The following is a 27,231-nucleotide window of genomic DNA, read 5'->3' as shown; positions in this document are numbered from 1 at the left end:
GATGGCTCTTGTGAAAGGGTGCAGGTCACCTCCCTCCAGCTGTCACAGAGATCCCAGCAGGTCTGTTTGAGACCCCAGCAAGTCATGGAGCACTGCTTTTGGGAAAAGACCTGGCCTTCCAGCCCATCCAATCTGTTTAATTTGAGAACCTGTTGTGTATGAAGACTTCTGCTTTGTTTTTTCCTTAGCGGGGCTGATCTTTATCAGGATGCTGGAGTTATTTCGAGCAGTTTAAGGCAGACATCTGGAGGAAGGGCAGCCCGTGGGAGCCGGGGAAGCGGGCATTTGGGATCAGAGGACCCTGGGCCCTGGCTGAGAGTCCCGGGACTCTCTGGAAGGAGAAAAGTGTATCCGGATCCGTGTCAGCAGAGGGAGACGAGGAAGAACTCTCCAGGGACGGACAAGGTACAAGGAGAAACTTGCTAGCTGGTTGGCCACGGTGCTGGCAGGTTGGGGGCTGACAGTTCACACTTATGGATCTGGCTTCTTTGTCCTGTGCTGGGTGTGATCACACACCCCCACCCTGCAGTGGTCGCGTGGGCAATTGGGCAAGCTGGTGTCACTTAGCTTTTAGTTGTCACTTGTTGTCTTTGGTAAGCATACTGCAGTCAACCTTTCCCTCATCTGACAGTTACTCGTCCCAGGCTCAGGCCAGGTGTGGATCTCCTCATTGTCACTTGTGGGCGTGGAGACGAGGAGAGCTCCCTGCCTGAGCTGCCTGAGCTGGACTCCAACCCTGCTTCCACCGCTGCCTCTCTGAGCCTTGGTTTTCCCATCTCTCTCTCTCTCTCTCTCTCTCTCTCTCTCTCTGTGTGTGTGTGTGTGTGTGTGTGTGAGTGTATGGGGACACAACACTGGATGTCAGAACAAGCGCTTACTCGGGCCCATTAGCCCCCTGCCTGCTGCGTGTGGTGCTCTGAGCAGGGGCTGGGGAGAAAGGAGGCGTAAGTCAGCCATCTGGCGTGGCTCACGGCCTCACAGGAAATGCAGGAACCTGACATTTTTAAAAGATGTGGTGAGACGGAGGATAGCTAGATAGCAGATGCTGAGATTATTTGTAACGCCTCACAAGAAGAGAGGGAGAAGCGATGGTGCTTGTCTCAGGCAAGGGCATTGAGAGGAGCTCGTGGAAAGTCAGAGAGAGCAAATCCTCTCTGGCTTGACTTGTGCCTTGAAAGACAAGTCGGGGTTTAGTGAGGGGGCGAGGAGGGGAAGGGCCTTGTGAGCGGGGATGCTGCTCTAACAGGTAGCCGAGGCCCCAAAGCGCTGGGTGCTCTCCTCTATGGGACTGAGAAGTGCATCGTGCCCAAAAGTGAAATTGGGGTTTTCCTCATCCAGGAAAACCGAAAGGTCCTTCAGGCTCTGGTTTTGTGGAAGGTGTGAGAACCTTTCGGTTTTCCTGAAAGCCCAGCAAAGCTGGGTGAGACTGGTTTGTTTGTGGTATAGCCAAAGCTTTTGGCGGACCTGGTGCATTAACCTGGACATTTTATTTGTTTTAAAAATTTTTTAAAGTAAACTCTACGCCCTATGCGGGGCTCAAACTCGCGACCCCGAGATCAAGAGTCCCATGCTTTACTGTTTGAGCCAGCCAGGCACCCCATAACCTGGACATTTTATTCCCTGCATAAAGCATAATGACCACTGTTCAGAAAAGGCTGAATTTTCCTGGCCCGGTGCATCCATTCCCACCAGGAAGTTATGTGTTTACCAAGAGCCAACTGTGTTTGCCTCAAACCTGTTGATGCGAGCTATATTTGTCACTGTAATTATAGAACTTAATTAAATTAATTAAATATCACGTGGATACCCCACTTTCAAGAAACCAAAGCTGGAAATCATAGGCCATGCGTTATGTTCATGATTTTGCAAGAATTTCAAAGGGAGCACTTTCTGACTCAAGCCTCTGACCCTGCACTGACAGACTAGCAGATGAATGCATGTTTCTGTGCACACAGAAAAGTTAACATGTTCATGGCTAATTTATCTACCTTATTCATTTCTCATGAGTTCCTGTCTTAATCAGCTTTTCTGAGGAGCCAACTGATCATCATACTGGATAACAGGATTTCTATTCTTCATTCTATTAAAAACCCCACCTGATTTTCAGTGAGCTGTGTTTTGAGTGGGAAAGAAAAGACCCATGTGCCTTCTCTATCACATGTCTTTTTAAAAATTCCAGTGCCTTTCCATCATACTCAGAAAAAATACTCTCTTTGCTTGCCACAGCTTACAAACTCCTATGTGTTTTCCCCCACATCTCCAACCACCCTCCCCCTCTTCTCTAGACCCCAGCTCCCTGGCCTCCTTCTTTAACCTCAAACATGTCAAGCCTTTTCTCTTTCTCCTTAGTAGGGCAGTTTTCTGAACTCCCTCTGCTTACTGTGTGTGTTTAGTCTGTTCTTTGTATCCTATCCCTAGATGTTTGCCATTTCCACCCCCTGACATAATGTTAATCCTAAGAAGACAGCCTCTCTCTGTCCATTGCTAGGATCTGGGGCATAGAAGGCAGCAGGTAAATATTTGTTGAATCCACGTTGGAAGGGACACATGGCACATGTCCTTATATATCACCAGGTTGGAGTGGTCAGTTTTGGAAAGTGATTCACCTCCATCTTTACTGGTAAATAATCTTGTTAATCACACAGGATGTAGCCAGGCCAATGGACCCAACTCAAGAATCCAACCACTTAATATTTTCTTTGGTTTGCTACTTCCAACAAACTCCACGAGACAGCAACTAAAAAGATAATATTTTGAATCTGGAATGTTAAAGGTCCCTGGAATACACACATGTCTAGAATGCAAATGTAGTGATGTACAAAATGTCTTGAGTCTAGAATTTATGGCTTTGTTATCCAGGGTTGGGACAACTTATAAAGGAAGAACATTATTGCCTCTTAAGTCATTTTGCATTTTTTTTCTTCTCAGAGCCTTATTTTTCCAGAAGCAAAAGTAACCTTAATACTGAACGTCTAGAATATGCCAGGTTTTTAACATACATTGACTTGATTGAAATAGATGTAACTATACCCATTTTATAGGTGGGTAAACAGAAAAATCTTGTTCAGATGCAGGCAGTTAATGAATAGAAGAGATGGAATTAAAACCCCAGTTGATTTAACTTCAAATGGTGAGTTCTTCCATTATGCTGAGCTGTTTCTCCCCAAATCAAAGAATTATTCGGCATCCTATACGGATGTGTCATCCCAAGAGCCCTACCCCACCCCCATTCAAAGGGAAGTCAAGACCCATCCCTCTGAACTGTCTTCTGCACTACTGAAATGTGGAAATGATATCTCAGGACTCTGGGACCAAGGACTTTGAAAAGGCCCTGACTGTAGCACATAATTCAAGCACGACAGACCACACACAGCCCCACAGTGAATTTCCATGGAAACTATGAACTGGCACCAGCGAGCTTACGATGAATGGCCCCCATATGCCCTCTGAAGTGGCCACAGCTCCTCTTTCAGTGGCTGGTACCCAGAAACCACCTCCTTTGTGCTTGTTTTCTTGGGACCTATTCATCTGCCATGTGGATTCTTCCAGAATAACCCAAGAAATAGTGTTGGAAGTCACCTCATGAACGCCGGCGTTATGCGGGGCAGTGAGCAGGGCGGTCTGCACGCACTGCCTTATTTAATCCTGACACACTCCTACAGTTGTGTTATTATTAGCTCCATCACACAAATGAGGAAGTGGAAGCTTCGAGAGGTTGTCACCTGCCCAGAGGCATGCATAAGTGGTGCACCTAGGTAGAGCCATCTAAGGACAGGCGACATCAGAGAATAAATCAGTGTCCCCTCCCACACTTGCTGGGACCTGACTCGCAGGAGAGGGTTGGGGGGCGGTCCCCCAGACCCGGGCTGGCCACAGGGTCTGAGAGTCCTTTGGCCATGCGCTGCAGAGAACGGAGTGAGTGCTCCTTCTGAGAAGACACTGGGACCAGGGTGTCCTTCGGGAGGGGCTGGTTCAAGAGAAGGACCTCAACTGAGAATCCACAGGATGGCAAAGCAGGAGACTGGCAGGGATCGAGGAGTCCTAGCTGCATTCAGGAGGTGGTGCCTAGAGACAGAGCAGGGGAGCCATCCTAGAGATTCCCCTTGGCCTTCAACTTGGGAGAGGACAGCAGGCCAAGGCCCTGCCCGTATGAACACGGGAGAGAGGCTTGTCAGCTTTCCGGGCCAGCTTGGTAACAGAGCACCAGCCACGCTCTGTTCCCGTGGTGCGTTCACTGTCTGCCTGAATGGGCTCCCATGGGGCCAGGAGCAATGTCTGTGGACGGAGGGGGGTCCTGCACTGATCAAAGACGAGTCTGGGAAAGGGGCTGCCTCTTCCTTCAGGTGCTGTCAGTAATAATCCCCGCTTCAGTGGAGTCCACCTGTGGTTCTCCACAGAGGGCGATTTTGCCCCGCGGGGGACACTGGCCACGTCTGGAGACATTTTCGGTTGTTCCAACGATGGAGGTGCTTTTGGTATTGAATGAGGGAGGCCGGGGATGCTGCTAAACACCATCCACGATGCACAGGACAGCCTGTCACAACAAACAATTAGCCGGCCTAAAATGTCAGTAGCACCAAGTTGAGAAGGCCTGGATTATAATCATCAGTGAAAATCCCTCTTCCCGAAACAGAGGGCTACAGATAGTAACCATGGACGAAACTGGCCCCAAATCTCCCCAGTGAGCAGAGCAGAGCAAGAGAAAGCTGGTAAGTTTTATCCTCATGTTAGTAGCCTTGGAAACGAAAGCTGCCAAGTATTCTAGGCACACAACCACACACACACACACACACACACACACACACACACACACACACACACACACCTCAGATGCAGGCACTCTTCCCCTAAATCTTTCTAGCCACACTATGGGGCAAGAACTGTGACTTTCCCTGCGTATAGATGGCCAGTGACTGGCTCTTTACATCGGGCTTAAATGAAGGAGTCAGATGAAATCAATTTCCATAGTTTATGATTCTTTGAATCTAAATCTTAAAATGGAACCTTCTTCCCCCACTGTAGATTTTAGTTTCTTTGTCTCCTCCCCTAGCCATGACACCTATTCCTTCCTCGCAGAGGCTGGCCCTCAAGTTCAGGGATGAAACTCTCATCCATAAACCAACCAGGAGCCATTACAGAACCACGCTATGCTGGGATCAATTAACAGGAGTCTTAAGAAAGTGGTAATGTATTGCGTTTTGTGCACTCGCTATGCCAGGAAAGCTAATCTTTGCTCACAGAAATGGAGGTACAAGGCAGATGGCTGAAAGCGTACGGCAGGCACATACATTTCAAGTCCGTAGGTTTGAGCCAGAAATAAATGAGAGGTGTGACAGCGCCAGGGCAGAGTGAGAGAAATGTCTTTTCAGGCAGAAAGGATACACTTGCCAGTGCTTAAATGGGCTAGTTTCTGTGATTCATTCATTGATTTCAGCATCTACTCTGTGGGTGGCACCATCCCATGACCGTGGTGGGTGAGAGGACATAGACACAGAAGGTCGTCAAGAATGCACTCTGAGGGGCCAGGAGAACGGGACAAACTCCGGGCTCACCCTTTGCCCGATCTCATTCTGTGTGCAAATCCGTTATCTCAGTGACCCTCTGAAGCAGGTCCCATTCGCATGGTGGGTGAAGATATAGAGTCACCAAGGAGGTTAAGGGACTTGCGTTGGGTTTCTAACCAAGTCAGTTGGCCCAGAGAGCCTGCTGTCACCAGGATACTCTCTGCCTCCATACACATAGCAACAGCTCTGTCTGAGAAATGTATGGGTGCCTCTGAGTGTCTCTGTCCTCCCAAATGGTAGAATGTGACAGCTGGTAGTCACAGGTGACTGAGCTCCTTGGGGTTCATACCTCTCTAACCTCCATAAACTCGATGCTTTACTGGGAGCTCAGGCTCCAAGGTATAGAGAATGGGTCCCACAGGGCCCAGGGAGGAATCTGTGCTCCTGACCCCTCTCACCTCCTTGTTTCCATTGTGCAGATGGCAAAACTGAGCCCCAGGGAGCCTATAGACCAGAGTGGAAAGGATTCATTCCTCACCTGTCAAATGAGGTGGTTGGAGCGGCTTCAACATGACTTCCTGAGCACCTACTACTCTGTGCCAGGAGGGTCCCCGGGTCCTGAGGCATGGTGACTGTGAGGACCCAGGAAGCACTTTTTGAGGGTCTGGCTCGTGAGCGTGGCTTCCTTGTGGGGTGGGGGGGGTTCCCTGGATCAGTACAGTGGAGCCCTGTCTGCGGAGCCCCAGAGGGGCGTGAGGATGCTCTTCAGCAGCAGAGAAACCCAAACTGGCCATGTGAGAATGAGGATGTGTTTCAGAGTCTGTTGGAGGAGCCCACTCCTGTGGACCACCTCATGTCTAGGTCTGAAACAGCCCCCTCTGGGCCCTTGCCACTCAGGGGCCTCACCAGCCAGGCTATTACTTTAAAGAGAAAGGCAATGCTATGGGTTGACTTGTGTCCCCTTAAAAAAGATACACTGGAGACCTAACCTTGGGACCTCAGAATATGGCCTTCTTTAAAACTGGCGTCTTTGCAGAGATAACTAAGTCAAAATGAGGATGTAGGGTGGGCCTCAATCCAATATGACTGGTGTTGTGATAAAAAGGGGGAAATTTGGACCCAGACACACAGCGGGAAGATGGCCATCTACAAGCCAAGCAATGCCTTAGGTTACCAGAAGCTAGGAGAATGGCCCGGAACAGATCCTTCCCTAGAGCCTCCAGAGGGAGCATGAGTCTGATGACACCTTGATTGACTTCTGGCCCCTGGAACTGTGAGACAAGCCATTCCTGTTGTTATAAACCACCTGCGTCGGGGACGTTGCTAAGGCAGCCCAAGGAAACTAATACAGGTGGGATAAAAGCATTATTGATTCTGGCTGGAATCTCATGGATCCTTCCCTCTTGGTTTGCTTTGATCGTTCTGGTCCTCAGGGAGCAGATGCCTCTCTGGGTTTGCCACCGTATATTTTGGAGCCCAATGGCGTGTGCATACATTTTAAAGCTTTTGATGGACTTGCTGCAAGAGCACCAGACCTTCTGTTGTAATCTGGTCCTTAATAGGGAGGAAGGCAGAGAACCAGACTCCTGCCCTGGGCACGAATCCCAGGAGCCCTGGCATTTGGGAGACACGCCCGAGGCTTATTCTACAAACAGCTTCCCATGCGGGGTCTCCCAACCATGGGTGGCCCCTGGATGACAGAGCTCCTTCCATCCTCACCCAAACCGCCACTCTCTTCGTCGTCCCTTCTCTCCAAATGCCTTCTTACCAGAAACTTCACGGGCCATTTATTTTCCTTCCTACAACATGGGGGCAGTTGCCTGAATCTAGGAAGTGGATTGGGTTGGAATTATAAATAGTTCTAAAACAGAGAGACAGAAAGACTGCCTGGTGTAGTGGAAAGAGAGTTCAGGGGGCTCAGAGAGGGCAGGAGTAAGTCACTGCTCTACAACGAACTGCTGCTCATCCTGGGGGAAATCCCATGGGACTCCCTGAACCTCAGACTCTTCTTCTGTAGAATAGCAATGACCATTTCAACCCTGCCAACCTCAATAGAATTCTGGATGTTTGTGTGAAGTGTTATATAAGCTGACTAATCTGTTGGGGGGACAAGGTACATAACAGGTGCTTAGGGAATCGAGAACATTGGAAGGACTGTATCAGTTCCCTCGGGCTGTGGTAACAAACTACCACAAACTTGGTGGCTTAAAACAACAGATATTTACTGGCTCCCAATTCCGGGGGCCAGAAGCCCCAAATCGGTGTCATGAAGCCAAATATCAAGTTGTCAACAGAGCCATGCTTCCTCTGGAGGCCCTAGGGGAGAAGCCAGTTCTTGCTCCTGCAGCCTGTGTGGATTCTTGTCTGGAATCTGGTGGAATTGGGTGGCGAATTCTTCAGCTGCTGTTTCTCCTCTCATGGGTGCAGCACCCCCTCCAATTTCTGCCTCCCTGGTCACGTTGCCTCCCCCTCTTCTATGTACCTTCCCCGGCCTCTCTCTGGTAGAAACACTTGTGATTGCATTTAGGGCCCACCAGGATAATGCAGGATAATTTTCCCAGGTCAAGGTCTTTAACTTGATTACAACTGCAAAGCCCCGTTTTCCTTATAAGGTTGGGACCTGGGATCTTTCGGTGGCCATATTCAGCCCATTATAGGGATGTTGCCAATTATAATGAGAAGTTAGGTATGTTTGTAGGAGTTCCCTTGATGTCATTGCAAAGAAACACAAGTGAAAGAATAATTTCTGTGCCAGGTATTATTAATGCCAAGCCTGTAAAGGGAAACCAGTGGCCTCATTTAGTAGATGAGGATACTGAGGGTCAGAGAGGCAAAGGAGCCTGCCCAACTCTGCATAGCTGGTGGGGCCGGACCTCCAGCAGTAAAGTTGACGTTCTTAGGCCTCATCTCCCTGACCCCTGACCTTCTGTTATCTGAGAATCCTTAACCTGGAGGGCTGACCGTCATCACAGCACATATTCTTCTGCCCTTGGTGGGGCATGAGCTCTTCCCCAAGAAGCTCCAACGTGAAGTGGCTCATCTGATGTGATTTATGGCAATCACACCGGATTATGTGGGAAGTTGCTGGCCCAGCCGGGAAGGGGCCTGGGGTTTTCTGACACGGGTGAATGGCTCAGGACTGCAAGGTCATGACGAAGTAGGACACGTGACCCCGCAGTCCTGCTCCAGTGCCCCTGGGCATCCATGTGCCCGTTACCCTCCTGGCATCACTCTCCAATGGGCGGACGTCAGATGTGTCCCCCACCACCCAGCCTCTCTGCTCCCATTGTTCTTTATTTTTTAATCTTGTCCTTGGCTTCTGGAACATGAAGGGCTACACTCTGTGCCCGTTCATTGGTTGACCCTTCGCTTCTCATGCGCTTTCTTTCACTTACTTATTATTTCTCATTTCCATTATGATTGTGATTTTGTACCTGAGACTTTTATTATAAAGTATATTGAACGTGTTTGGGAAGTAGGAATGGTATAGAGATTAGAGGTAATCCAAACTCCTTTTGTCGCAAAAAAAAAACCATCACCACCACCACCAAGACAGCCTTTTATACTTCAGAAAGCCATTTTCTTAAGTGAAGCTAAGTGCTTAGGTTTTGGAGGCATAAATATGCAGGATTAATAAAGAAACCTCCTCCCCCAAGCCAGGTCAATCCATTCAGAGAGCTAACATTGGAATTCCAAAGCGCCTCCTCTATCTGCTATTTTGCTCACCCTTCCAACAATATCGTGAGAGAAAGTGGCGATTACTGTTCACCCATGTTTCAGACACTAAATGACAAGTCCAATGTCACCGAGGCAGGACTTGAACCTCAGTCCTGCCCTCTGTCGTCAGCTTCCCTGAGGGTCACAGAACGGACACAGAGCCCTGCCAGACTCCCTTCACTTGCCAACACCCACCGGGGCCACGCGGCCACCTTACCTGCTGTGGCCATAGCTTTCGGGAGCGTGGTACATGAAGACATTCCCTCGGGCCCTCCTTGCCCAGTGGCTGGCCATGTCGATTACGGGACAGGTGATAAAGTAGTCCCTGGTCACATGAGGACAGAGGAGGGAGTTTAGTTATGGGTCGTTCTATAGACAACTGCGCCAGGGACATGCTTCTCCTGGGCCAGGGTCCCCTGGGCCACCAGGTGCCTCGGCACTGGCCTGCAGAGAGCACTCACTGGCGTGCCTCTCGCCCAGCTGTCTCCACTGCTGGCACCAGGTCCAGTCTGGTGTCTGGCCGGCAAGGTCACCCAAGGTCATGCAAGGAACCCGTGGGGCAAGCATCTTCCCAGCACACTAATTTTAGAGACTTGGGAACAAAACACACTATAGTAAAATAAATACAATATACTATGGTGAAGAACACAAAAGGATTGTACATTTCGAAAGAAGGCAGAAGAAATATCCTCAAGGGTATTTCATGCATATGATATGTTTAGACCAGTGGCTCTCAGCTGGGGACACGCCCAGCCCCCAGGGGACACTTGACAATGTTTGGGGGATGTTCCCATTGTCACAGCTGGAGACGAAAAGGTTCTGACTGGTATCTAGTGAGCAGGGGCCGGGAGTGCTGCGGGACAGCCTATGACTCCTGAGACGGACCCCTCAGCGAGGAGTTATCCACCAGAAATGCCATAGCGAGGAGGTTGAGAACCCTGTTCTACGTTCCCAAAGCTTCCCGTTTGTTCCCCCTCTGGGGTGATGGGAATGTGTCTGAGAAGCATCAGCTTGCAACGGTGGGGTCGTGCGTGGGCTGGTGCTCAAGCTGCGCACCAGAAGAGGCACCAGGCCCAGTCAGAACCAGACAGACCTCAGGCAGCCTGGAGCCCAGCAGGTTCTGAATCCCAGTCAGCGGTCCTTGCATCTCCTTGACCCTCCCTCTCCTCATCTGAGAAATGGGGCCCATGGGGCCCACGCCGTAGGGATATTGTAACAACCGAGGCTGGTAACGGCCATGAAAGTCTCTCAGGGCAGAGGGTCTGCCTAGCCCTGTTTTCTGGCTGTTGAGATGAAGTCCTTTGTTGAGTCTGCAGGGCAGCTGGAGTGTTTCTAGGAAAGGCTCTAAGGGGGGGGTGGGGCCAGCCGCTGGGGTCTGACAGGGCACATAAGGCTGCCATGCTCCACTGCATGAAGAAGAGAGGTGGTGAGCAGGACCGGGCTGGGATCAGACCTACAGGAAAGAGTCACGCCCCGGCAGCCAGGTGGAGGGGTGCTGCCGAGGAGAGGCAGGGAGGCCACTGCCTGAGCCTGGCCAGGAGGCCATGAGGGCCCGAGCTAAGGGGGAACTGGAGTCTGCCTCCTCAGTGAGGCCTTCCTTGGTTACCTGCCCTCCCTCACACTTCAGCTCTTGCCCCCGGGGCACAGATGCCTTCCAAGGCAGCTAGAGGCCAAGTTGGGGCCAGAAGAACTTCAGCCTTGAGCTTTTTCAACACCCAGGCCTGACTGGGTGATGAGCCTCTCAGGGTCCAGAACTGGGACATCTGTGAGCTCTTAGAGTCCAGTCTGGGGCTGGGCCTCTAGGAACAGCTGCTGGCTCCATGGCTGAAAAGAGCTCTCCAGTACAGGGATAATTAAAGCCTTTGTGGTCCCCAAGATCCCAGTGGGCGGGACCGCGTTTTATTCTGAGCTAGTGACTCTGTGACTGGAAACCACAGACTCCCGGGTGGGGAGACCACAGCGGGCAGGGGGTCTCAACCCCCTTCAAGCTGTCCCTTGGCAGCACAGTCCGGGGCGCCTCTGTGACCCCAGGCGGCTCACCGGGTGGCGTTCTCCAGGGCCCGGGAGAAGGAGGCATACTCGTCGGTGGAGTGCTGCAGGGAGTAGTACCACGTAGCCGCGGCCTGCACGCCGGCATCCGCGTCCTCACCGCCCAGCGAATTCTGCAGCGCCTGGTAAAAGGCTGTTTTGCTACTGGTCCGGCCTTGACTTTCCTCAAATTGCTTTAAAAAGAGACAGGGAAATGCCCAGTCAGCTTCTGAAAGGCTGGAGTCAGTCTCCCAAGAACACTTGCTCTAGAAGTTTCTCCCTGGGAATCGGTGGGACGTGGTGCTGCGCAGGTTCGAATCCCAGCTCCACTTGTTCTAGCCGTGTGACCCTCCACAGGTCGTGTGCCCCACCCCCCCGTGTCTGCCTCTACCTGCCTGAAAACAGACACAATGGAGTGTCCTCCGTGTGGGGTTGCGGTGAGGACCAAAAGGGTAAACACGCGTGAAGGGCTCAAAGTGGTGCCTGGTACTCAGTAAGTGCTCAAGAAACGCGAGCCATTGTGGCAAGCTGGTGCAGGTCACCCTGTGCTCGACCCCTTTGCTCCCTCAGCCGGCCTGTCGTCTGGTTTTGTTAAGAGAGCTATCTCCAGTTTCATCCACCGACTGGATCCATCAACAGACGAATGCTTCCCGCCCACGTTTACACTGATGAACATCCTCTCCGTCCGTGGCCAACTGCGTGCCGGGCCTGGGAAGGAGCCGGGCGCAGGCTGTCGAAGCTGCCTGCCCTCACAGGCCTCACATTCTGGTGGGCAGAGGGGAAGGAAGCGAATAATTGCACAGTTTACCAGGGTGCTACGAAGAGAAACAGACCCGGTTGACAGGGATAGGGCGGGGGGCTAGTTTTTATAGAGTAGTCAGGGAAGGCTCTCGGCTCTCTGGGGATGTGTGTCCATGTGGAGCTAGCTTGCTTGCTTGCTTTCCCTCTCTCTCTCTCTCTCTCTCTCTCCCCTCCCTCCTTCCTTCCTCCCTCCATTATTCCTTCCTTCCCTGTCCCAACATTCCTGCTCTCTGCATCAGGACAGTCTGGGAGGACCATCTGCCTTGCCAAGGACTCAGTTTCCTCATTTCCGAAGACAAGGGGCAGCAGAAGGTCAGAGATGCCACTCTCAAGTGTGAGGCACAGACCCCAGGGCCCTTGCTCAGTCCTATGATGGGTGTTTACATCTTTCTAGGCTCTTATATCAACAGCACGATTTGCTTATCAAGACACCCTGGCATGTTTAAATTGTTTTTCTAAACATTTCCAAGCATACAGGACCTGTGATTAGAATTCGAGGGGTGGGTATGACCAGGAAGCAAACCTTCCTGTCTGAGACACTCTCTCAGCCGACGCCGGTGGGCTCATGCAGGAGGGGCCAGACGAGTCGGTGGAGTAACTAAGCCAAGCCTTGTCCACCGGCTCAGGAGAGGTGAGGGGAGGGGAGCACCATTTTAATTCTATCTATAACATGTGTTTCTTGGGAAAAGATCTGAAGCAACTATGGCAAAATACTAATATCTGTTAAAAATGTAGGGTGAATACAACAGTAGTCATTATATCAATGACTTTCAAGGATTTTTGACCATGATCTGTAGTCAGAAAGACATTTTATGGATCAGAACACATGCGCGTGCACACAGAGGTCTAGAATAATGTCCGTGAAGGACATTCATGCTCGAGGCTCTTCCTGTATGTTCCAGGGCTGAGGCCTCTAGTCTAACCTGTTCAAAATGCTTACCTGCAATCACTTGAGCTGACTTCACAACCTAATAGTAGTTCAGGGGAGAAACTGCATTATGTTATTCTCTGTCCTTTTCTGAGTGTTTGGGATATCTTATAACAGAAATATTATAGAATATTTATATCCTAGATATCAAAAAATCTTTATAGAATATAAAGAAATTGTGCACATATCTCCAATTATTGCCAAACATTGAACATGCCTGTTTCACCGAAATATCAAAATCACACGTGAATTGGGAAACTGCACAGAATCAGTTCCAAATTCCAACACAACATACGTTGAAAGGGCTGAGCATAGTTCTGGGCACATGGGCAACAGATGTGAGGATTATTAAGCTGCCCCCAGGCCAGGGCAGGGGGCCCAGCACATGCTCAAAATGCTGTGCTCAATCCCCACATGCTGTTGGTGTTTGCTTGTCTACGGCTCCAGAATGACCATGTAGCAAAAGGGGTGCGTGGGGTTCAGTACAGTGCCAGGCACCTAGTCATAGGTGGTGCTCAGCAAACGTGTCGGACCAATGATTAGTGAAGACACTGGCCTTTGTAGAGAGGACACGGGCTTGAGGCCACAAGGAGACTCAAGAGTTGAACCTCTTGGGTTCAGATCCCAGAGTTGGAGAGACCCGGGCTTGGATGCTAGCTTCGCCCCTTATTAGCTGTGTGACCCTGGGCAAGTTACTGAATCTTCCTGTGCCTTCATTTCCTCCTCTGTAAAATGGGCACAGGAATATTACCTTCTTCATAAAGCTGTCATGAAGCTAAATGAAATGATAGCTACCGATTTCTCAGCCTGAGGGTAACCGTTGCTCGATATTTGTAGATGCAATCTTGTGCCCGGCCCGCATGGGTCAGGGAAGACCCTGCCTTAGAGACCTCATCAATGTTGATCCCATCGGCCGTGGATCCAAACCCTGGCAAACTCCTCTTCCTTACCCCTGCTGCGGAATGACCAGCCCCACCTAACGGGTAGGGCGCCTACATGAGTGCCTTGGAAACTATTTTCACAATGAGGCAGCTTTTAAGAGGGGCAGGGCTCCAAGCCTGGACACGGCTAGACGTACCTCTACCATAAAGTAGTCTAAACAGTTCCACAGCTAGGGAGCCAGAGGGAAGGGCCCGGTTTGGGCTCCCATGAGACTGTGATTGCTTTCCTATTTCCAGGGGGTCTGAGCCGGGCTGAGACTAGCCGGGGCACGGCCTCGCTGGCTGGTCAACATCCTAGAGACGGCTGACACGAGGTCCCCAGCCCCGGGGAGCACGTGGGAATGCGAGGGGGGCCCGTTTCCAGCAAGAACCGCATCTCCTTATTCTTGGCCAGGACCTAAGCGCAGATGCTGTTGCTGGTTTAATTAGAGAGTCAGCAGGAGGGATGGGGGCCACCACGTGACGCCAAGCACTGACTCCCACAAGCTGTAATTATGGGCGTGATCCGCCGAGGAAGTGGGTTCACTACAGGCTGGGCTGTGTTAAGGGCCGTCAGGAACTGGCACGTCCTCTGTGCGTGTGTTAAAAGGACTGTGCGTGTGTGAATATGTCCTACCGAACAGTTAGAGCCCGTAGGAAACTTTCGAGACCGTGCAGGGCTTCACCGTGGTCTGGAATGCCTCGTGGCCTAGCGCACGGAGCGTGGGGTCTGTATTTGAGAGACGCAGGTTTGAACCCGGCTCTGGTGTGTGACCTCAGGAGATAATTGCCATCAATAAATTTGCTTGGTGAATATTCCTCTCTGTGCCTGGGGTGGACGTTAGAATCGAGTGAATTAGTGATACCAAGTGGCTGACACATAGGCGACAATACATATTCCTACTCTCTCTCCTCTGGCCCGTAAATAATTTTTTTTTAAGATTTTATTTATTTATTTGACAGAGAGAGACACAGCGAGAGAGGGAACACAAGCAGGGGGAGTGGGAGAGGGAGAAGCAGGCTTCCCGCCGAGCAGGGAGCCCGATGCGGGGCTCGATCCCAGGACCCTGGGACCATGACCGGAGCCGAAGGCAGACGCTGAAACAACAGCCACCCAGGTGCCCCTCTAGCCAGTAAATTATTGAAAATAAATGCCCTTATGTTCACTGCAGGGTTGACAGACATGATGGAGAAAGTTTTGCTGGAGGGCCTTTACCTTCCATTCACGATTTCATGCAACAAATTTCTATCGAGCACCGACACCTGCCGGGAGCGAGTCGAAGAATTTGAGATGCATCAGGGAACAATACAAGTTCAATTCTCTGCCCTCTGGGGGCTTTGAGTGGAGCTGGAGAGCCTGGCGGACACATGGCAAATTGTGTAATAGAGAAAGTTTGGTGGTGAAAAGGATGCGGCACAGACAAGGGCAGCACGGCAGGGAAGAGGCCTGGGGATGCTGGTGGGTGAGGGTTGAAATTGTAAATGGAATCCTCAGGGTGGGCCTTGTGGAGGACAGCTGAGCCAAGACTCGGGGAGGTGAGTGTTAGGGTGCGGGCCGCTGGGTGAGGAGTGGAGGCGAGCGTGGCCAATGCAGAGGATGAGGGCAGAGGAGATAGGGGTGAGGCAGAGGGAATGGAGAGCTGGGCAGCTGGTGTGGCCCCATCCTGCTTTTGCTTCAGGAGGGGCCAGGAGAAGTGTCCTCCATTGTGCTCTGCAGGTGCCGCCTGCTGGAGATGGGGGTCCGTGTGGGGGTTGAGGCAGAACGGCTATCTGCCAGGTGTCCTTGAGTTGGCGCCCCCTGTTCTGGGGCCCCAGTAAGGAGCCCACTAGCCGCTGCTGCCTACTGGTTCCTCCCCCTGCCACTCCAATCCTATGATGTGGCTTCACACCCCAAGGCGATCCTCAGAGCTCTCCCCGTACCCCCACGGCTGGCCCTCTTATTCTTAGGGAAATGCCCATCTGGAGCCCTTCCTGAATTCCCCCCTTCTTCTTGGACCCAGAGATCCCCCCTTCTTTCCCATGAGGCTGAGGCCTCCCTGCCCAGGGCTCTGGGACCCTCCCTTGCACTTCTTCATTGGCGTCACTGGGTGAATCCTCTCCTGTAGGACCTTCAATGTGCCCCTCTCCGTGCCTCCGCCCCCCACCGAGAGCCAAATGCCCTACGGGTGTCCCCACCGAGGACGGTCCTGTCTGTCTCACCTCGGCGTCGCCAGCTCTGGGGTGCGCACTCCGTAAGTGTGTCCCCACAGCTGTCAGGCTCCTGTGCTCCCCCTACCCAGCTTCCCTCAGGGGTCACTGATGTCACCCCTTGACTCCCCCTTCGGGCAATGCTGGCCCTTCCACCCTTCCCGTCCCGGCACCCTCCCCCACCCCAACTTGACAATCTTCTCCTCTCCTTTTCCCTAGCCTGCTCTGCTTCAGGCTTGTCTCTGGAACGAACCCTTCTGCTCTCTTGCCCACTTTCAAATGCTGAGGTCCCCCAGCCGCCATCCCTGCCCCCTTCTCTTCCCCTTCCGTCCAGATATGCTGAGAGGTGGGGGTACCGTTTCTTCCCTTTGCTTCGATAATAACCGGCAGGTTAATGAATCCTAAGTCTCTCTCTAGTCTGAACCTCAGACCCGCATATCCAATATCTCCCAGCTCCTGGGAACGTCTCAGGTTCCTCGAACTCATGAACACAATTGAACTTCATCATCTACATGTGTTCTTCCCCAGCTCCAGAACCTTCCCCTGCTATTTTCCCATCCTCAATCACTAAGACCAATAGCCAGACACCTGATTAAAAGAGAGATGTTGGCTGACCCCTCCTACTCCCCCACCTTCCCCAACACGCTACTGTACCCCGATCCTGAGGATTCTCCTCCTAACACATCTTAACCACCATCCTATCGGATCCTCCTGACCTACCCTACCCTTGCTCATGCTCTCATCAGCTTCTACCCCATCCTGGGGCAGAAACACTGACGATATCTGGCAGGTGGGGATTCAGAGAGAAGTGTACACAGAAGGTCCTTACATAATTTTTGTTCATTGGTTACTCTTGAAGTTATGCAGAACGGTTATGACATCATAGGTTTGAGAAGAAGAGACCCAGAGTAGACTCCCCAAAGGAAAAAACAGGCAGCCTTTCAGAGTTCAACACCTGATTCTTGCAAGTGTGCATGGAAAGATGCATACGTGAATGAATGCCCCCAGAATCCCAGAATTCTCTAGAGTTCTGAAGTAGATAAAAACAAATAGTCATTTGCTCATTTAATGAACATGAATTAAAGGCCTCCTGGGCCAGCAACTGGGGATCCAAAGTGAACATGACACGGTTCTTGCCGTGGAACAGAGCTGGTAAAATCAGAGTGGCAACTCATCAGTGAGCAGACTGCCCCCACGGAAACTGGTTGAGGGTTTGCATCTGGTGGAGCTGATGGCGCAGAGGGTTCTGGAAGCACAGTGGCCACTTCTGCACTGCCCACGCTCCCCACCCCATCAGCCTTCCCTTCCCCTCACTCCACTGAGATGGCCCTCGTCATCACCCAAGCCCTGTCAGGTCCAGTGGCCCCACCTCTGCCCCTCTGCTCACGCCACCCTCAATGACATCTGACACTTGACTTCTGCTTCCCTTCAGAAATACAATTTTCTTGGCTTTTGTGACATCACATTTTCCTGGTTTTCTTCCAAATCTGTATCTATAGCTCTGACCTTTCTCCTGAACTCCCACCATGTATACCCAACGGCCAATCCAAGGTTTATCTCAAATCTGGTTATTTCTCACTGTTACCATGCCTGCAATCCTTATTTAAAGTATCAGCTTGCTCCCTGGACCTCCCAACACAGGGCAATCTGGTCTCTACTTCCTTTGTCACCTCCCCATAGTCAACTCTATGTGGCCAGAATGCTCTTTAAAAGAAAAGAAAAAGATTAATCAGTATAATCACTTCCTAGTGTAAAACATTCCAGTAATTGCCCATTGCAAGTAGAACAGAATCACTCTCCTGATGCCGATGAGATCTCATCTGACGGGTCACCTCCAACACATCCCACTTCCTCTGCTGCCCCTCCTCCATTATCCACGGCATTTCCTAGCCCTCCGGCCTTCTATGTCCTCCAAACAAGTCCTGCTGCAGGGCCTTTGCACTAGCTCTTCACCCAGATCTCCCCAGAGCTGGCCCCACCTCATCCTTCAGGTATCAGTCCTCCCTGCCAAAGTTCCTTGGATTCGTGTTTCCATTTTCTTCAGCGCTTTTCAAAGATCTGATTTTTTTTTTTTAAGATTTGTTTATTTATTTTAGAGAGAGAGTTGCGCGGGGGGAGAGAAGGAATCTCAAGCTGACCCTGCACTGAGCACAGAGCCCAACACCGGGCTCTATCCTAGGACCTTGAGATCATGATCTGAGCCGAAAGCAAGAATCAGACACTTCACAACTGAGCCACCCAGACGCCCGTCAAGACCTGAAATTCTTAATGTATTTGCTCACACGTCATGGTCTGTGTCCTCTCACTAGAACGTGAACTGCACAAGCTCTATCTGTTGGGGTACGACTTTCCCCCCACAGCCTAGAGGTGAGCCCCTTAGTAAGTATACATTGGACGTGTGCGTGAATTAAGGCGTGGACCGCTCCTGCCTCTTCCACTTATTGTGGATTTAAGGGGCCCACTACTCCATCCAGCAAAGCAGGCCCAGTGCCTAGGACCCCCCATAACTTTAGGCCCTACAAAATAAATGTTCCTTTCAATTTCTTTTAAGACCAGAAAAAAATCAAATGTCATCATAATACAATGTCCCATTCATCTTTACCAGTGCAGTCATAAAATATGTTTACTATTTTGGGAGGGATAAGCCAACCCCACCGATCTCCGGCTTTCTCTGAACAGAGCAGGATCATCTCACCTGGTGGGGCCACAGGACACTCAGGCATGGTGCCCTGTGTGAGCCCGGGAGCTACAGCACTGGAGTGGAGGGCTTGCAGGGTTGCAGGGTGGCCTGGAGCCAGGGACCCCACGGGGCTCCCTGGTATGGGGAACTGTCTCCTTTGCCTAGACGCCTCCTGATCACACTGCAGGAGACAGGCAGGGCTGGTCTCACTGTGCCCACCGAAGGATAAAGAAACTGCAGCTCAGACCTGTTAAGCAACTTGTCTGAATTGTGTGACTGAAGCCAGGAACTGAGACCCATTTTTCTGATTCCAGGTCATGGGTTCTCCACAGGGCCCCGCCATGCCCTGCTTGGGTCCGGACCCTAACACCCACCCACTCAATTGCCTCTTTTCAGGAAATGGTGTGCACTCACTTGGGACTCCTGCATGCTTCTCTGCTATAATCTGTCACCAAAGGCTTGATTTTCCTGAGCTGGGGCTGGTGCCAGCGCCTCGGGCTGCCAGGTGCTGCTTCCAACTCTCAGACGGGCTGCCTTCCCCTCCCCGCTCCCCGAAGGGCCCCCACTCCACCTGCTCCTGGACGGGGCCAGCATCTGCCCAAGCTTGGGGCACGGTGGCGGCGCTGTTTCTGATTTTTTCTCGCCTTCCTTGGAGATGCTTGTGCTTGGAGGGGAAGGCAGAACAGTGCATCTTGGAACAAATCTGCTTTTGATCATGCAAATTAATGCCCGGTTAATGTAGGCAGACTGTCAATTTCACCAGTTAGAGAGAGAGAGAGAGGAGAGAGAGAGAAAAGAGGGGAAAAAAATCCCTACCACAGCGACTGATGAATTTCAACAGAAAGCTGCTACTTCAGAAAATAAGATCATTCTCCGAGAGCGGAGGCTTTCCAGGCATCTCAGGCAGCCGTGATGCTCCACGGGTATGTTGTTAACTTTGCTGGTGTCATTAGGACTCTCTGTGTGGGCTACAGCTGGCCTGGGGTGGCAGGTGGGTGAGGGTCTTCACATGGACTTGCTAGAAGCCCTGCCTGCTCGCCCTCCTTGGTCTGTGGGATTTGGAGAGTCTCTGCTGAAGTGATGGGTGGGTCCAGGGGCTCCCTTGGGGTGGGAGGGACGCCTACCGCTCGTGTGACTTCCCCTGGGAAGTCGGACGGTATGTGTTTGTGGGTTGGGCTCTGGATGGTATGAAGGCAGGGTTGGCATAAGGAAAAAGCATGTGTGTGCGTCTGCCACGATTTGGAAAACTGGCTCGGGTCAGGTGAGGTGATTCAGTGGTCGTATGTCCTTTGTACTCCTGCTTTCTCAGGAGAATTCTCTGGATCGGGGACAATAGCTTTGGACACTAATCCTGGTAATACCTTGAAGAACTAATATTTATTGAGCATGTACTAGCTGCCAGACACGGCTGCTTATATGATTTCATTCAACATCTTAATGAGGATATGGACCAGTAATTTCCCAATTTTACCGATAAGGAAACGAAGGCTCAGGTCCTGGGGAGCCCCAGTGCTCCTACTGGCTTGGGGGGTGGGGTCCTGGTCAGTTCCTTCATCACTGTGACCCTCTTGCTGGCGCGGCCACTGTGGCTCCAGGAGCCCCCTCCTCCCCAAGTGCCTCTTGAGACCCCGCACTAGGATGTCCATCTCTCCCTCTAGTGTCTATCCCACTGTATTTTAGTTATTTACTTCTGCTCATTTCCCATCTCCTTGCCTGACTGTGAGCTCCTTGAGGGCAGGGACTGAATGTGTACTTATACCCCAAACACCCAGGACGGCCTCTGACACACAGAGCTGGGCTGATATAGAAAGATTCAGGACAAGGAATCACTGGGATTGAGGCCCTCAGCTAACGTTAGCTGGACCCAGGTACTGGAATCTTCTGGGGGGAAATGGAGAAACCCACAAACCCAAGTCTGAATGAGGGTCATGAGCAGGCTGAGGCAAGGGAAGGCACCCCAGGGTCATGCATGAGCAGGGTGTTTTGAGATAAAAGAGTAACTTCAATACTGTGTGTAGAGGGCAACTGGTAGCCGGGTTCCTGCTTATGTGTCTACATGACGATGCTGTGGTCCTGAGTTGGCCAGGATTCTGAGGACTCCTCTGGGCTACGATTGCATCTGGGAAGGGACGGGTGGTGCTGATGCATTCACCATGCCTGTCCTAGGGTTTGGGACACATGGGGTTGGGAGCAAAGCTCCCCATTTGGAGCCAAAGGATCTTCAATGACTTGGCTTTGCAAGTGACTAGTTTGATGACCTTGGGACAATCATGAAACCTCTGGAAGCCTTCCTCAGTAAAACGGTGTTAAATACCAGTTTATGGGCATCTACCTCCCAGGGTCATGGTTGAGCTACAGTGAGAGTGGAGGTGGGACTCTGAGGCCCTTCGCACACAGCAGCCCTCGTTCTAGCTGTGTGACCACACGAGTACCCACCAGACTTGTTGGGGGGGGGTGGGCAACTCTTGGAGGGAGGACCTGGCTCTTTCCAGAGGGCCATACCTAGAAGAGGATGCCTTTGGACTTAGATCTAGGAGTTAGATTTGGATTTGAATTCAGCTCTCTCTCTGAACTGCTTTCCCAGCTGAATAGATCATAGGTCATAGATCATAGGGTTGTTTGGGATGAATTATTTCCTTGAAGACGCCTAGGTTAGATTCTGGCACATACCCAGGTCTCCCAAATTTCATTCTTTCAATCTAATGAAGAGTCATTGAGCCATTACTGTATACCAGACACTTCCTAGCACCGGAGATAAAGTAGAAAGCAAAACTGATAAAACAATGCTCATGAACCCTACATTCTAGTTGGGGAAGAAATACCATAGACAAATAAATGTATAGTATGTCAAGGGGTGCAAGTGATGAGGATGGGGAGCAGGGTAAGGGGGAGAGAATGCTGGGGATAAGGTTGTCCTCTCCATCTGGGGGGGGGGTCAAGCAAATACTCTGAAGAAGCAGACCCTGAAGACGCGAGGCAGTGAGTTATCTGGAGAACATTCTAGAAGAGGGAAAAGCATGTGTCAAGATGCTAAGATGGAAGCATGCTCAGCATATCTGAGGAACACCAAAACGATCAGTTGGGATTAAGCGCGGTGAGCCAGGGCGGGGGTGGCAGGAGGTGGGGTCAGAGGGCGAACAGGGGCCACATCGAGTAGTGGTCATTGTAGAGACTATGGCTTCTCTGAAGCTGAGGCCATGGGAGGGCTTTGAGTAGGGCGGTGACAGGATCTGACATAATGTAGAGGGATGGTTCTGGCCACTGTGGTCCTCACAGATCACAGGGGGTGCGGGGAGCTAGTTGGGGCCTAATCCTGGAGAAAGATGACGGCATGGCTCAGGGTGATGGCAGAAGAGGCGGTGAGGCTGGATGGATCCTAGGCGCACTTGGAAGATAGAGCCAGCTGGGTTAGCTGACGCAATGCTGGTAGGATGGAGGGGAGCAGAGTCATGATGACCGTTAGCCTACATGCAGAAGCAGGATTTGCTGTTTACGGAGATGAATTCAGGAGGAGAACATGCTGGTTGGGGCGGGACACAGGAGAATCAGCAGCCCCTTCTGGATGTTAAGAGTGGGAAGCTACGAGACATCTGAAGGAAGATGGCAAATAGACTGGGGCAAACCAATCTAGAGTCCAAGGGCAAAGCCCAGGCTGCGAGTATAAAGCTGGGCTGGAGGGGCCTGTCCAGGAGACATCAGCACACAATGGCATCGCAGCTGTGGCTCTGGCTTCCAATTGGACCATCACTACCCCCACTCCCTCTCAGTTCCCCAGATGAGTTCTTGGCAGGATGCAGGCTCACAAAACGTCGCAGCAGCTGGACTAGCGCATGTTCAGAAGAGAACGAGAGGAGAAGGGAAGCAAGAGAGGAAGGCTCTCACCAGGCGTAAATGGGCCCTGGGGGCCTCTGCCCCAGGACTGGGGTTTGGATAACAACCGTGGAACACGGCTGGCCACTGCTCTGCCATGCCCTCCCCGCGCCTTTCCTATGTTGGTGCCGGACTTGAGGGCACACATTCCCAGCCATGCCCTGGCGTGGGCAGTGAGCTCCTTCGGCAGACACCATCTTTCTTCGCAAGTGCACCAAGGAAACATCTCCTTGAAAGTCAATGAGAGGAATGAAAATGCATTGCTGAGGAGGGACCCTAGTCCTCTGGATCCAGACTCCTGGCTGGGGACTCAGAGATCAGGGTAGAGCCGGGAGACTCCCAAACACGCTGCAGGAGAGGAAGAGGGAAGACCAAAGCAGCCACATGGCCACACAGCCCTCTTACAATGGGCTGGTAATACAGATGTTACAGACTGGGGCCAGCACAGCCCCAGATCCAACGGTAAGAGCCCCACCCCCACCGCCAGACCTGCAGGTGGAGGGGCATAGGAACTAGCTGCCAGGACCTGCACCCTCCCACCTGTCCAGGATGATCCCCAGGCTCCTGGGAGTAGAAAGTAGTTCTTCCTTTCTCTAAAATCAGAGATGGCTGGGATACATTGCCAGCCCACGGTCCAAAGAATCAGAGCTGTGAGCATATAGTCTCTTCTGCACAAAGATCCCCACGTCGCGGTAGGGCAATGTAAGATGAGATGTTGCCTGGGGAAGGGTCCAGGGCGAGTGGCTGTCTCTTTCCACACTGCCCACGCTGCAGAGCACCGTTTCTGGCGTGGAGTGTGTCAAGGGGGCAGCATAAATCTTAAAACATTCACTTCTTTCTCATGCTTTAAATTTGTTATGTTTTCATGACTCTTTCATAGAAATTCAGCATATTAGTACAGGAGTACATGTGTATATGATTTATGCTTACATTATGAAGGGCTAGATCAAAAGCCGTTCAAAGACTCATTACTTTAGAGAAGAAAGGCCCAGGGCTCGTGGTAGAGAAGGGGCACTTTGTCAGTGCTTCCTGGGTCAGTCTGGTTCAATAATTAAGTTACAGCCCCTTGAAGTCAGGGCTGTGTAATATGTGGGCGCTCGGCAGGAAAACACAGTGATGGATCAGATGCAAACGTTCTTTCTCAGCTGGACAGGAGCTAATAGTGACTAAGTTCTACTCTACACCAAGCCCACCAACACACCTACACAAACCACCCCCAACAACCCCCCCACACAAACCACCCCCAACACACACCCCCACACACACAAACCACCCCCCAACACACACCCACACACACACAAGCCACCTCCCAACACACACACACACACACACACACACCACCCCTCAACAAGCATACACACACAAACCACCCCAACACACACACACACACACACACACACAAGCCACCTCCCAACACACACACACACCACCCCTCAACAAGCGCACACACACACACACACACAAACCACCCCAACACACACACACACACACACACACACAACACTTCCTCTATGTATCTATACACACACACGCATGTTATATGTAATGTGCATATATGTATAACTTATGCATATAGGTATATGTAGTACTATTAGTAATATTAAGTTCATAATATCCTTTTTCACACTGCTACACCTTCTGAGATAGCCAATGTTAATGCTTGCTGTATAACTTCCCCCACTATAACCCTTTCACAAAGAAATATAAAATTATGCACACTTACGTATTTATAGACGGATACAGGCTGGTTGTTTTAAAAAATATGGATGCCCCCTTAATTTCACAATTCCTCTGCATTCTTGTTTTTTGTTTCCATTTAACAACATGTCATAGGCATCCCTCAAGCCAGTAGAGATGAATCTGATTCACCCCTTTCACCATCTGCATAATATTTAATAGTTTGTGTGTAGCCTAACTTCGTCCACCATTGATCTGATAGTGCACATTTGGGTTGCTTCCAACATTTTGCTACAATAATTCATACTATGATAAATACCCTTGTGTGTATATATATATATATATATATTTCATGTCAAAGTGGTGTTTTAATTGCTATAAGACAGATTCCCTTAAGTGAGACATACTACCGGAAGGAACAGGATAATGCAAGGCAATGCAGGATCCCGTGAGGCTGCGTGAATGACTTTTTTTCAATTCCAGCTGTGTGGCCTTATAGTCAACAGAGCCGGGCAGAGCCCCATGCTGAGCATGGGTGTCTGCTCCCTGGGTTTCACGTGTCGTGGCCACCATCCCAGGCCTGATGACTTAAAATATCTTTTAAGAGCAGCCTGACAAGGATGGGGGGCAGGCCACAGGAGAGCGTGCTCAGCCTCTTCCAGGGTGAGCCACATCCTAGTGAGGCATGAGGGCATGTGGTCAGAGCAGGAAATGAGTGTTCAAACAGACAGAAGACCTTACAACTTTCTCCCACTTCGCTGTGTCTCCAAGCAGCCACACGAAGTCGTCTTTGCTGGCTGCGGGGTACAACCCCTGCCCAGTTTTCCCAGGGAAGAAAACCCACGTGGGGCCAGGACTGGAAGAGGTACCACCTCGGTCACCCCCTCAGTGGGGCAAGTGTCCTTCAGGGGGCAGGGGTATCCACCGCCTGGAACGCCAAAGCTCACAGAGCTCCTTGGTCAGCTCCTGCACACTGCTTCCCACGGTGATTCACTCACAGATGGAGTTTGTAGATGTGGGGGTGAAGGTGTCTGTGTTGCTCACAACCCTGCATGTGTCTCATGTCTGAAACAGCCCCCCCCATTACCGTCTCCCAAGCTCCTTATAGAGCCTTTGTACTTAGTAGCGCTTTAGAGACTATTTTGTAAATGAGCGAATCAGTCAGTGACTCTGGACCACGGTCAGACTTAGACGTCCAGAGCCACCTAGGCACAGCCAACAGGGGACCTCTGAGGCTCCTCTCCGCCTACCTTCACGGCTTTCGCTCTGTTGATGAGCCCGTCATCTTGAGAACTCCCAATCAGCAGATCGACCTTCGCCCGCGGAGCCCTCTGAAGTGCTCTGGCTGGAGCCTCTCGGAGGTACTGGCCATCAACCACAGGACCCCAGTAGTGGAAAGGGCCACTCACAGCCAGGAGCTACATTGGGTACAAAGGGAGGCCATTATGTGTACAGATTTTATCCTTCTTTTTAAATGGTTCTAGAAGAATCAGTTGCATTGCTTCACTTAATCAGATTTTAACTGTAATGAACACTGACGCTGGTTATCCATCTGGGGCTGTATTGGACAATGTAGAAAATGACAAGAACAACAGGCAGCAAGGACACCAGGCCAGGAAGTGGAAGGCAAGTCTTACTCTGAGCTGGTCCCCAGAGCTTCCCCACCAAGGTGACAACAGAGCCCCAGGGAGGAGTGGGTAAGCCTGAGCCCATAGGTGTGCAAGTGAGCAGAAGTAGACATTGACTACGGAGTAGGTAGGTGGTGGCCAAAGGCAGGACCTGACAGAGAAATTCATCAGCTCTAGCCACTCTCTCAGGAGCCCACACTTGGGGGAGCTGAGGGTCAGACCTGCTCCAGATCTGTGAGACCAGGCCCATGGCTGAAGGCATCAAGCCCTTGGCTCAAATGACAAGTTCCTCCTGCTAGTGTCCCCTTCATCAATGCCATGGACAGCCAGTGACTGTGGGCTGTGAGCAGGATCTTTTCAGGTGGAAAAGGGAGCACATAGCTGTCCTGTTTAAGAGGATGGGGTGGCCCAAATCCACTGCAGGTATGACCATCATGCTCCATCTGTGTGGCTGTGACCTGCTGGAGTGCCACCACCATCCTGGCACAATCAAGACCCTTGATGCGGTTCATTTCATTTTATCCTCCTACTCTATAAGGCCCACGTTATATTTTACATTTACATTTTACAGTTAAAATCCAATGTGCAGAGAGACCTGTCCACCTTGAGTAGCCATGCTTGGTCCATTATGTGCTGGGCCCACGCTTGGTGCTAGGGGTCGGGGAATGCGCATTCTAGCTCTGGCCGGTCATCCACCTCCTGTGTGGCCTTAGGTGGGCCAGGTCTCCTTTCTAGTCCTTGTTTTCCATTTGGGAAAGATCAGAGAGTGTCCCTCCCCAACTCACACACAAGTGCCCACCTTGGTCTGGGCATCATTGAGGATGCTGGCTGGCTTCTGGCGGAGACAGGACACCATTTCTTGGATGGATGAGGTGGGGCAGCTGACCTCCTCTGCCAAAGCGGCTGCCTGCTGCTGAGCCCTCTCCTGGCTGATGACAGCAGCTGGGGAGAATGCGGAGCCACCCTGGAAGAGAACATAGACTCAGGGCGAATAGTCTAGATCGTCTTCTCCCCCACCACCCCTGCTCATCAGCCCAGAGACCTCGGGGCCACATCAGGGCTCCGCATCATTCGTCCACACTCAGAAGTTCCAGGAGCCTCCCTGGAGATGCCCACAGGCATTCGGGAGGTCAGGGCTGATAGATATCATATCAACACCGCACGTGATCTTGAACGAGTGTCTCTCTAGGCCTCCGTTTCCTCACCTGGGAAATGTGGGCCCTGGACAGAGTGATCATTGACTAAGGTTGTCTACTGGGGCCAGGGGCTGATGGTGGTTGAAGAGGGACAA

General features: G+C 51.4%; 1 protein-coding gene across 1 annotated transcript in view; it reads right to left on the bottom strand.

Moving 5' to 3' along the window:
• Positions 1-27,231, bottom strand: part of TG (thyroglobulin) — a 256,066-nt gene that overhangs the window by 7,510 nt on the left and 221,325 nt on the right. The window contains exons 43-46 of the mRNA XM_025870539.1: positions 26,740-26,904; positions 25,563-25,730; positions 11,262-11,443; positions 9,439-9,546 (exon numbers count right to left, since the gene is read on the bottom strand). Of these exons, the coding sequence (XP_025726324.1) occupies positions 9,439-9,546; positions 11,262-11,443; positions 25,563-25,730; positions 26,740-26,904 (623 nt within the window). The remainder of the gene's footprint in view (positions 1-9,438; positions 9,547-11,261; positions 11,444-25,562; positions 25,731-26,739; positions 26,905-27,231) is intronic.

Source organism: Callorhinus ursinus, unplaced genomic scaffold (genome assembly GCF_003265705.2).
Source record: "Callorhinus ursinus isolate GAN/ISIS: 27379988/994484 unplaced genomic scaffold, GSC_fseal_2.0 scaffold5, whole genome shotgun sequence".
NCBI lineage: Eukaryota > Metazoa > Chordata > Mammalia > Carnivora > Otariidae > Callorhinus > Callorhinus ursinus.
Note: the sequence above shows the minus strand (reverse complement) of the source record. Positions and strands in the feature narration are given on the sequence as shown.